Below are 12,966 nucleotides of genomic sequence, written 5' to 3'. Positions count from 1 at the left end.
ACAGTTCTCTCCAACAGTTTTCACTTGTGATAACTGATTCCTCCTGCTGCCAAGAATTCCTTTTTTTTTTTTTTTATTACAGTACATCATTAGATAGACGCTCTGTCCTCCTGACCCCAACTCTGTGTTGGCCTAATCAGGGCAGAGGAAGGGAGCTGTGAATCTCTGTCTCTCCTTCACAACTCCCCACCAATGTCTTCTCTACCGGACTCCAATCAAAGGGAGCAGAGGCCATTAGGTGGCTCTGGACCTCCTTTTCTTTATAATTACACCCTCCTGGATTGACCGAACACCAGCTAGCCCTCTGATATTTTCGGTAATTAGTCCAGAATGTGAGCTGTCAACATGCAAAAATCTTGCCAGTAGGCCCACAATGCCACAGCCACCCCCACTGTGTTCAACAACAAGCACCTAGCCTCTTTTTTCTCCCTCGGCGACTCATGTCAAATCCAGGTCCCTCAGAATAAAATCTTAATAATTAACTGGCTAAATTTAACATGATTGCTTGTGACACACCTACTCTGGTAATTATTGCTTTGAGGCCATGTGCTAATGAAATTAATGCATTCATTGCCCCAACAAATTAGCATAACTCATACAAATGGCCCACATTTGAGACCCCGTTGTAAAAAGGGAAAACAACATACAAGGAAAAGCATCATCATCAACAACAACAGCAAAAAAAAAAAAAAACAAACTAGAAAATGAAATGTCTAGCATGTTGAATTGGAGACTGTATGATGAGCACTGCTTGCTCAAAGTCTTAATGTCTAAAGCCTCTTAATGTTAACCAAGGGTGATTGCAGTAATGCATTACAGAAGGACAGCAGTGCCAAATGATTATCGCTATCATCATTACAGTCATTGCTGATCTACATATACATCTCTCTGTGGACAAATATTAAATGGCTATGCCACTGCAGACATTAAAATGTTATTATACTGATGCATTAACTTGCTGTGGCAGAGTTCATATCAATATACAGCGCGAGCTGCCCAACAATCATTCACTAAATGCACAGCTGCCACTCGCAGCATTCACCAGTCCTGCCACTAACCCCTGTTCATGGCTTTTTGGTCTCTCAGCGGGATGTCTCCCAGACATTTACTGCTCTCCATTAATAATTGATGACAATGCCATCGGTATAATGGACCAAGACAAGTGCAACAGTCTGTTGGAGGGTCTGCAAAAGTGCAAGAAATGTCCCCTCATAGGTAAGAGACGAGCATAGATGATTTTAACACCCAAAAATGTGTTTGCCTGCAGCCAAATACTGTCAGGGAAACAGAAAATAAATGAAAATGGTATCCATTTAAACAACACTGACTTCCATTATAACAGTCAGGTGAGGCTCTGCAGGTCAGCATGACAGTGGCACTGCTGGACCTACAGACAGTCTGCTCATTAACCATCACAACAATGGGACAAATGAAAGTACAGAGCAGCTAACGTTTACTATAGCCACGTCTTAAAAATTATTATTACTTTATAGTACTGAATTCACTGGAACTGCAAGTGACTCAGATGGTACTAAAATAACATAATGGAAAACATTGTTAAGCTAACTAGATTCCACTAGCTAGCCTTTTTATTTTTAATTTTTTTAATTCCTCTTTTTCAGCATATAGATGCTTTGTGACGTTTCACAGTCTGGTCAGTTGCTTTCGCAATGACTGGCCCCATGAGATCTGACACTAGCTAGACCCACTATGCGATGTAAAACTAATATGGCACTACAAAATATTGAATGTTGAAAGGAATAAGCACATTAAATCACTATGTGTGATAACCAGCTTTATGTGGGTATGCATGTTCATCGAATACATAGTTCTATACTCGGTGCACGCCAAAGAAGTAACCTATGTAACATGCATAATAAGGTTTAAGTCTTATTTTTAGTAACTAGTCATAAAATAAAAAAAAAAAAGTAAGAAATAAAAAAATAATAATAATTAAAATGTGTGGTATAAATGACGTTTCTACTTCCTTACTCTTATACAGAAATAGAGAAGATTTCAAAGTTCACACCTGAGTGTTAAAAACATATTCATCACTGTGTTGGTCCAGTAACAAACTCCAGCTGTATGGAGCAGAGACACGCTGCCTTGTATAAAAGACAACATTATGAGACTTGTTCTTCGAGCCCAAATGGAGACTAATATGAAACACCATTGCTCACTGACATCAGTAGAGACTTCCCGCAGACTAAATGTTTAATTTAACTTTCATCGGCGTGTGAATCCGTGTGTGTGTGTGGTTGTGTGTGTGCGCAAGATTTCATGTTTAAAATATCTTAAAATCCTGAAAGGTCGTTGTCAGAGTTACTGTGACATTTTCTTCCACAGAGTGTATCCCTCTCATGCATACACACACGAACAGACAGCAAAGATCACATTTTCAACCCGCCGCTGTAGAGCAAACAATGAATAAAACACTCAGTAGCCAGCTTGTGATGCTTTGACCTGCAGCGCAAGCATGAATACATACAACACATCAAGCATACTTCCTAATCTGAGATGGTTAGTAATGTAGCCACCTTATCCAGCATGCAACCCCATCTGTGATGACACATCAGCTTCACCATTTCATACGAATAAACTCACAAACACAAGACACAATGTGTTGACGGAAAAATTTGCATTAGGGATGTACCACAGGAAAGCGTGATTAATTTGAGCTCATGAAATGAATACAGATTTTGTCATTACATGGCTTGTATCCTTTGCCAAATATTGTAATGATTCTCCTTCCTTTTCTGCAGCGAGTGTTCTGCAGCAATAATAAGGAATAAAAGACAGCTTACAGCTCATAAGCAACTGCTGGCAAATCAGCTAAATCACAGAGCAAAACAAAGACCTGATTGCTCATTAGTATTATGGATCTGCTCCGTTTAAATCTGTTTTGCGAGATGCAGTCACTGTTTAATGACTTAAATGGTGTTTGTTTAAATGCTCGCTACCTACATTTCACACAGTAAGATTAAAAGAATGAGACATCATCAAATATCTCATTGAATTTTTATAATATCCCCCTTCTCACACACACACACGCATCAATACGCTTACCTTGGCCTTGCAGATGATGCATCGCAACCTGTCTTCACTCCCACACCCCTGTTAGGAAACAGTGTTTTGATGTAATTTAGTGACAATGAAGCATCAAAACAACAGATCTAAAGTTGGACTGCAGAATGACATGCATGAGTGACAAATCATTTGTTTGTGTTTCGATCAATAAACTAATTATGTTTGTTGGGAAAATGTGATCACATATTTAACCTAAATGTGCATTATGCATAATAATTCTTATTTAATTACAATGCTAAAAATCTGTATACTGTGGCTGCCCTGAGGTGACAACTCGACAATATTAGACAAAGCACAATAAGAGAAAAAGGAAGTGTATTTTACTAAACATGAAAACAACAGCAAAAACACAACAAAACATAAACCAGTCCTGTTTTTTTTTCTTGTGTTTGCACCTTGCAGACCACTGTAGCATACAGTAATTAATAGTCAGACATACATAACTAGATGCTGTTTAAATGCATACACCACATGTTCCACTTCACATGATAGAACTGCGCATTAAACAAAAATAACTTGCTGGCAATAATCCTCAGGCTGGCGCTAACTAACTGAAGATGCTAATAACAAGAAAAGCATTTGTACAAACACAAAGTGCCAAATCCACTGCTAATATGCATGGCATGTAGGAGCACATTTTGATAGATGTTAATGGCATACAATTATAGAACACAGCTATTAGGCAATGTGGTTTTATAAAGAGGACCATTGCCCCCGGCACCGTGGCCTGATTGCTGTGAGTGTTGGGCTAATGAATGTAAACCAAGTCTGTTTGCGGTGATGAAAATTATCAAGCCATAAGGGAGAGACACAAACGCACACAAACGTGCACATGTATATATCACTGATGAGGCACACGTCCAATACATGTCAACATGTAAACTCATCTTCTCGTTAGGTTTTTTCGTCTGCTGACACTTTGGTCAATGATTCGCTCTCTGCTCAGTCACTGCTGTATTTTGTTAGCTTTTTCTAAGCTGCTCTTCTCTCATTATTTCCCTCTAACTACTACTGTGTGTATTCACACATGTTTCAAATGGATGGATTAATAAATCCTTATTTTTTCTTTTAGTTTCTGTCTTGATTTTTTGGGGTTTTTTTTTGCAGAATACTATTTCCATTCACTTCAACAGAGTGAAACCTGACGTATGAGCATTAAAACTGTATTTCTCTTTGTGGATAGAGGGTGTATGCCTTTACTATCTGAAAGTCTGCGTCCTTGCTCTGTATTTTCTCAAGCTGGTTGTGGGATTGGGCAGTGAGACACACCAGGCCACACTCAGCTGGTAGAACCATGCAGTCCTCCCATGCCCTTGTACTTTAAGCTGTGAGGGGTTTCACCCCTCTAGGAATGCACTTCCTATAATGAGGGTCAGGGGTCAAAGTGCTGCTGCGCCTGGAGGCCGGGATCTCCTAGGCACATTCAGTCACTGACTCTGTCCCTATATTTAAATACTGCCTCAGGACATGTTTTTCAAAGGGCATCTCCTAACTAGTTCCTGGTTACTAATTAGTTTTGTGCCATGCTATTTGTCTTTGGGAACCTGAGCGGGGATGGGGGGGCCAGGGTGGGGGGCTGGTGGGGGCAAAAATGAGGCAGTCTAAAAAAAGACAGCGTATGGTTGGCCTCAGTGCAGATGAGACTCATTCAGATATCCCTCTGAAGTGTGCATCAACAGTTGTAGAAATGAATGCCAATGCCGTTTTGTTGTGTTTGAATTGAGCCTGCCCGCTGTTTAGTGACAACATCTGTGTCATTCTGTTGTGGGTGAAATTAAATAAGTGGACGTTGAATTTGCCTTTTTTTTTTTTTTTTCAGGTTCAAGCTGCTTTTAGCAGTGGTAACGGCGCATGCTATCGCTCCCAGCTGGCTGGCTCTCTCTGTTGCACGTCAAATCATTATTGGATTACATTTTCTGGCTTCATAAAGTGCAGTTAAGAGGCACTTTAGACATATGTGCATGACCTGCTTTCCAGAGATGGCTATCAGAGCAAAAGTGACAGGTCAATTGCTGATTTCTGTTCTGTAAAAGGGCTCAGGGTAGGGGCTCCCTACCCTGAGCCCTCTAAAAGGTTGCACACTCTTTCCCTCTCTCTTTCTCTGTCTGATTCTCTTTCTCACACACACAAAAAACTAAAGTAGTGTTGTAACATTAGCACACACTCTCAGCAGAGAGCAGGGTTCACTGTGTGTTTGTGTGTGCACTTTCTTCATGAGCCACAGTGTGTGTGTCTGTATATAATTGTATAGTGGGAAGACACACACTTAATGGAAGTGGCTCTTCACTCTGACAGCTGGGTGGTGGAGATGAAAGGTCTGCTGTAGCATGTTGTCTACCACTTGTAGAGTATCCAAAGACATCCAAAGCTCCCAGCAGTGGACAACAACAACATCTGAACAGTATAAACACATTTATTCTTTGATTAATTTACAGTCGTTTACACACTGTATAGCAATTTGCATACTGTACATACTAATGAAGATGTTCACATTTAAATAATAACATGCACTAGATACTCTGTGTGCATCTCAGATTGGAAGAAGACATTCTGAAAAACAGCAAGTATAGATTAGATGCTGTTCAGTCCAAGAATGAACGCAGATTGTAGGAATAGAAGTGACAGAGATCATGGCAATTTTTAGTTTATCTGCTCTTTGGCACTCTACTCATAATGGCACTAGAGCCATATTTAGTATTAAACTTCTGTGAAGCTAGGGTTAGAGCTTCAGTAGATTCTGAAGTATCCTGATGTTACGTCCCTGGTATGGCTCAAACTCCCTAAACACTGGAGCCTACGTTTCCCATCCAGTTTGCAGTGCAGTTCATAAAATTGGAATCTCAGAGTCCAAACCCAGACAGCTTTCATGACATCAGGCTGACAAGTACATTGAACTTTAGTAAACTATCTGTTATTAGCAGTTGAACCAGACACTTAAAGCTGCATTAATGTTTTTATCCACACTTTGGGACAGAAATCCAGAGCTGCACATTTAACTTATTATATTATACACATTATATTATATTTATACATCCAGCAGGCTTGCAGCAATATTTGCATTTACAGCCTGATTGTTTGATTGGCTCATTGGTCCATTGGTCAGACGGAACCCTGACAGCAATAATATGATAACCAATGTATTTATAAAGACTGAATAGCAAAACTACCATCGCTACAGGTGTTAATACTAGTGCACAAACAAGTTTTTATCAGAGCCTGATAAAAAGTAAAAGTAAAGTGAATCAAATACAGGAAAGAAGAGGTTGGTAAAATAAAAACATTAAAGAGGAATAGTTAATAAAAATTCTCATAGGTTCTAAGTTTGTCACTCTGAACAACCCTCACATTACACAAAGGCTTGTGATCTATCATTCGCACTAAAGAGTGGATTAGTGCAGCTTTAACTTTCCGTATGTATGCCCCAACACACAGTATTGTATGTATCATATCATAATACTTGCAGATGTTTGAGATATGAAAAACTGCAGCTAAGGGGTTAAAATGTGTATGGTGAGGCATTTACATTTTCCCTCTTGACTAATACTTTTTAGCTTTCACTCTGTTTTGGGGGAAAACACACTGGTACACTGAGGTACTTATATATTTTCCCTGTTCTGGCAGCAGCAGTTTGCGCAGAATTAATGGTAGAAGACTAATTAGCATGAGCAACAATAAGCACCGTGACCGAGGAGAAAGAGAAATGTATGCGACCTACAGAAACGTACATTTCATTAACAGAGAGGACTGTAAAGTGGTCTTTTGGGAGGTGCAAAGGAAAAACACTACAGCAGTAACTGCAACAGGAGTGCTGGTTCAAGGAGTACTACAGATGTTAATGAGCTATTTTGCAGTAGGTGACAGGTGTCTGGTGCATAGTAGTTTCCTGGATTTCTGCCAGTCCATTACGAGATACTTTTCACAGTTTCAACCTTTGTGTTTCAACTGTATAACGATGACGTGTTATCATTGTTACCAACCCTCATTAAAACTAATTGGTATAGCTATTTGAAAGGTACCTCAGTACCTAGAGGCAAACAGCAAAGTTTAGTCTCAATAAGAAATGCTAACATGGCAAACACATTTATTCACTGTTAGAAATCCAACATAGATATTTTCACCCTTCACATATTCACAAATGTCTGATGAGGAAGGAAAAAAAAGGCAAAGCTGAAATTCAAAATATCACGGTTCCCGACATGGAAAGTGTTTCTTACCCTCTGGATCCATGTGGATAGACAAGCGTGATGGGCAAGTAAATTCCTGCAGTCACAGAAATTCCTCAGTGGGTCACTGGCTTCGAGTTCAACGTCCCTGCATATAAAACACTCTGATGTCTCTGTAGAAGAAGAGGAGAAGATAGGGGTTACGGATGGTTTGGTAATGATTTCACATTGCATCAAGGGCTAATCCTTTTTCAAATGTTCACCTATGTGGTATACTGCAACTTATCTCCTATTACAACATTCACCACACATCGTACTGTAAGCGAGCTTTAGACCTCTTTTGTCTCCAGTGGGAGCATAGTGAATATTTGCTTTGAAAGTAATTGTTGCAGTTTGACATTCACAAAAAGACAATAAATGGACCACAACAGTGCAGATCATTATTCTGGTTGATTATCATGGTCACTACAAGAATTCTGTTCATCTGCTTTGTTTGTTTTTTTTGATAAACATGCCATTATTTGACTTCTACACTGTGTCAGGTGTCATTTTATTACTTCAGCCTATATATAAATAAGGTTGTTTTTTTAAATCTGCAGAAATAACTTAAATCTAAGTAGTAAAAAAATGTGTTTCTAGAAATACTATTGGTGATAAGATTTTTTGAATCTTAACAAGTAAATTTTACACATTGGCTGTCCAAATGTCAGAGCTTTATTAGATTGAATTCTCATTAACCAGAAACCACAGGACAGAAGCTGCACATTTTCTAAGGACTACATGTCTTAATTTTTCTCTGGTTTGCTGTTAATATGCGTTTATGAACAGTTTGAAGATGGAAATGATGGGCCTCTTACAAATCGCCTCTTGGCTTACATTGGGATTCCCTACATATCTTCATAAGCCAGAGGCAACATAGAGAATACATGAAAAATACATAATCTGACTAAATAAAGAGATGATACAAGTAAATGGTGTCCTCCTGTATAAGCCATACAACGATCATAAATGACTCAATCTATTTTATAACTCCTATAATCTGAAGAGCTTGGCTGTCTTAGTGGAAAGCATCTGACTGGCTCATTTAAATCAGCATTTGTAAAGCATAGACTGCATAGATTTTATAATGCATTGACTTATTATTGTCACTATGATGCTTATTTATTTAGTCTGAGCAACTATAACTACATAGTTCTACCAGCTTATTCACAAATGAAATAAAAAGGGGACAAAATGATATCCCTAACAGTCCAGTCCACTGTTGGACTACAAATTACTACTACAGTTAAATCAGTAAAATTGTGGTGAGGTGAGGTTACCATATGTTTTAGAAATAAGAGTTATTGGTCTAAAGTCCCCACAGTGAGAATAAATGAAACCTGCATTCAATTAATGGACATTTTGACAATGTATAAATGTCTCTAAAGTGACTCGTATGATACCAGAATCTTTTTTTTACCTTTTTGTGATAATGAGTATTAATAGTTTCACTAAAATAGCTCATGGAATCTGAACAGGCCTGGTAATACATATAGAATCGCAGACTGATTGTGTTTGGCAACAGGGTGAAAAGTCTTTGGAGTTAGTTAATGACACAATTTTTTTGCTGCCTTCACAACTTACAACAGCTGCTTTGAACTCCTGGCTTTGAAATGAAGCCTAATATCTCACAGTAAAATGATCTGCCCTGGTTCAGCTGGGAGTGGACATAAAAGGTGAGTGGTGGAATACATCATGTGCTGGACATGCGGCTGTAGCCCAGGGCTGGGATTAACCACAAGATCCAACCATTGTTTTATGATCCGTTGTGCTGCAACTTGCATGTGTGATTAAAAGCAAACCTCACCAAAATGTTCGTCAGCGATGATCCCCAGAGAGGAGCTTTGAAGCTAAATACTGGACAGTAGCTGGGAGCCAGACTTGTTGGTTTCATCCCATAAAAACACTGGGAGACAGCAGTGAGGACTGGCTGTGATGTGTGCGCACGCCTAGTTGAGGCATAAACTGCTGCCTCAGAAGTTCATGTCTCTTTTGGGGCTCTCACTGAACTGGATCGCTCCAGGTGAAAATCTATCTTCAGATGAAACATCTTTTAATCAAAGGATAGGTTTTTAATGGAACCCATCAGAATCTGTGTAAGCAGATTTTATTACTGACCAGGCATATATCTCTACTTGCATTAATATCTCTGGGACAAGCTGTGAAATAGAGAAACCAGATGAACTTTTTCCTCCCCACTCAACACTCATTATGGTTAAGTCAGAAATCAGGTGTTTTTAGATAAATGTGTGGTGTCTGGCTGCCACTTTCTTTACCACCCTGTTACTGACACCTACCACCTGGCCTACTAATGGAAATCACTCCAGTGAGACACTCTCCAAATACGAGTGTGTGTCAAAATTCATATGTTTGCTTACTTTTAGTCTACCCGTCTAACAGTAGATCAGTTTTAGTTGGTTTTCACTCATTGTCAGAATAACTGTGTGTGTGTGTGTGTGTGTAGAGGAGTTTGCAAAAAATAATGGAGCCATGCAGAGACATACCTATAGAGTATGACAGTGTAGCTAACAGGCAGTCTGCGTGTTTCAACAGCCTGACCGAAAATATTTCCAAAGTTACTGTGATGGCAGGTTCACCAATTATACAGAGTCCTTTTTAACATTTCATTTCCTCGAATCTGTACTGCTTTTACGATCATTATGGCAAGCCCTGAGGCACTTCTGGAGCTAAATAACGGATGCACTGCTGCTGAGAAAATGACTGGAAAACAACATTACAACAGAGATGTAAACATGTGGCATGTCAATCGTAGCCGAGCTGACACGTCTGCGTGATCTGTGACTCCCATAATTAACTGTCAGCGGTGTCAGTGTTGAGCAGCGTTTCACATGAAGGTGAGCGCTTGACTAACTGGCTAACAAAACTTCCTCTGTGCTGTAGCAGCAGTAGCAGCAGCTCCAGGCTGTGTTGTTTCCATACAGGGTGATGATGTAGTAAAACAAAGTTTGTCTCCGTTATCACAGAGGAATATGTGTTAATACCAACTTTAGTGGTGGGCATATGTCACTGATGTTTTAATTCAATGGTGCACACTACCACTGACATGAATAATAGAAAAAAATAGTAGGGATAAAAGCCACCATCTCAACACAAGCAGTCAAACACTGCACAGTACACTCTACAGTAAATCAGCGAGGAAAATGCCAGATTGGGATAATTTAATTGTCCGTTGCATTGCTAACGACCTCATTAACAAAAGAATGATGGGAAATCAGCATGGTCTGGGCGAGGAACCGCCTGTGTGACAGCCATCTGGTTACAATGGGGGATGGGGTGGGGGGGGGTGGGGGGGGGGTTGGTAAACTAACACCACAACAGTCACAATTTTGAAGTGCAGGCCTAGAGCTCATCTAGGAGAAAGGATTAGTGTATTAGTGACCAATGTGAAGCCGCCTATTATTTTCTCTAGCTAGAATATTCTTGAGTTCATAAATCACAAAGTGACATTACACAGATGATGAGAATTTGACACATCTGCCTGGTGCTGAGGTGCACCTTTTCCATGACCTAAAACTTGATCAAAGCCTAACAATACATGCAAAACCTCTCAATTTGTGACCTGTCCACTAATGTTTTAGCTGATGTGAAATTGAAAGAAAAACAAATAAGGGAATTTACTTCACATGACATTAATTCACCACATGGCTGGGCCTTCAGAAGCATATCACATTGGTTTAATGGTTGTAACTGCACAAATATACTCAGCTTACTGACAGATACTGTTTGGAGTCATGAATTCTTGTGACTTAAGAAGGATATCATACATTGTAAGAAGTAGTAGAGCACATGTTCTCCACAAAAAAGAGGTCTGGAACCATAGTATGGCAGCACCCCAATGATTTCCCTTAACTAAAAGAGCATATAATTTAAAGGGGCTCTTTAGCATCTTGCATTAGATCCTGTCTGCCTGGTAAAAGCCACTGTCTTTTAAACTACAACACCTCAAGTTTGCTGCCCAGCCTTTCTACTGGAGAACTTCTTCAAGTCCAAACCTGATGACATCACCAAAGTTATTTTTACAGACCGTCGAAAAAGCTCCCACCAGAGCCACAGAAGATATGTTAACTGTTATCCCAGGCTGTGGAGTGCTCTGAACATCATATGAAAAATCAGTGGAGTGCCCCTTTAACAAGAAGTGCTGCTGAGAGCAGTCTTGGTCAGTGGATGAGAAGACTCCACATGCCTCCACGGAGAGATGCTTCACAGCCCACAGAGGACTTGTAACATCCCTGCTGTGCATGCAGTACTGAACATCACATGCGATATGCAGCAATACTGTAGGTATAAAACAATATAACTGCTGAGTCTAGTTACCTATTGTGTTTAATTACTGTACGTGCACTCTAATATACAGTATGCATATGCTTACCTAGATTATTACTAATAAAACACTTTATTGTTAAATATAGATTAAAGATGGTTATCAAATTATTAGGGTGGTTCAGTGTTTGTAGTACTGTATGTAGCAGCATTTAGGATTAATACATGTACATGTATACATGTAAATTCATTATTCTATATTCCTTTATTTTTGTCTTCAAATACATTCACATAGTGTAAAAAGTGATGCTAGTTTCCTACATTTCCAATTTGAACACTCAACCCAGACTGTCAGAGAGGGAGTGTTTTTAGTTCTAGTTCAACTGTCAGCAGGCAGAACTCTGAGTCATCACATTCATGCAGGCTCAGGTTACAGTTCAGATGGCAAGTTAGGTGGAATTTCTACAGCTTGAAACAACACTGAGTGCAGTGAGTTTATGCATCAACAGATATAATTAAGTAAGTGTAATTTGATTTACTGAATTTTCCTCATAATCCTCATTACATGTCATGACACCCTCTAGGACGAGATACATACCTACAAGTAAACTCCTGCATGATTCTGCGGAAGACAGTGAATGGTACTCACTGCCCATATTTCACTCTGTGCTGTGACAAAAGTTCTCCGACCCACTCCTGAGTACTTCCAGGTGTCAGCAGTTTCCCCCCACTCCGTGTTCACATTCCTCTGCTTTCTGTTGCTGGGGTTATACAAACATTTAGAGAGTAATTAACGTGTCAAAACAGCAATTTACTTGCTTTCTATTTGCACTGCGTAGTGGTGCACTCGCTCAGCTGATCGCTCTGTGTTTTTGTTTTTGAGGAAGTTGTCAAAGTGACCAGCCAATCATAGCTGCATACTTGGGCACATCAAGACAGGAAGTAGAAAAAAAAAAAAAGCAAACAGCTCTGCAGTGAGCAGAGCTGTAGAGAATGCACAGCGCACCACATCTAAAAATAGTTGTGGTGAGAATTTCTTTATTCTAACAGGCCACAGAGATAGACTTTTGGTTTTACATACACACACATTGTTTTAGTTTATGGAAAAGTTTTAAGTTAACTAGATTTCATAGTGCAGCATGATCATGTGATAGAGGAAACTGCTCTCCTGAAAAATAAAAAAAAACATGTATTGCGTCAAACTGTTGTGTATGCTCACTGCTGGGAAATGACGGTTTTTGGAACTTTCCACACTTCTGTCTGCATTTAGTCCCTGTTGTTGCATTTGATTGTCCCCTCAACAGCTTCTGTTTTCTGTCTTAGAACTACTGACTGGTTAATATGTGGCAAAAAAGAACGATTTAAATATCAGCAAGTTAACATTAAAACAGAATTA

The 12,966-nt window shown here is 39.4% G+C and overlaps 1 protein-coding gene across 2 annotated transcripts in view; it reads right to left on the bottom strand.

Moving 5' to 3' along the window:
• LOC113152830 overlaps positions 1-12,439 on the bottom strand; it is a 64,148-nt gene extending 51,709 nt beyond the window's left edge. Inside the window, exons 1-3 of one of the 2 annotated variants that reach the window (XM_026346295.1) lie at positions 12,169-12,439; positions 7,302-7,423; positions 3,067-3,114 (exon numbers count right to left, since the gene is read on the bottom strand). In XM_026346295.1, coding sequence (XP_026202080.1) covers positions 3,067-3,114; positions 7,302-7,423; positions 12,169-12,226 — 228 coding nt within the window. In that variant the 5' untranslated portion in view covers positions 12,227-12,439. The remainder of the gene's footprint in view (positions 1-3,066; positions 3,115-7,301; positions 7,424-12,168) is intronic. The other variant, XM_026346296.1, reaches the window with a different exon arrangement.
• Positions 12,440-12,966: the final 527 nt, after the last annotated feature.

The sequence above is a fragment of the Anabas testudineus genome, chromosome 4 (assembly GCF_900324465.2).
Source record: "Anabas testudineus chromosome 4, fAnaTes1.2, whole genome shotgun sequence".
NCBI lineage: Eukaryota > Metazoa > Chordata > Actinopteri > Anabantiformes > Anabantidae > Anabas > Anabas testudineus.
Note: the sequence above shows the minus strand (reverse complement) of the source record. Positions and strands in the feature narration are given on the sequence as shown.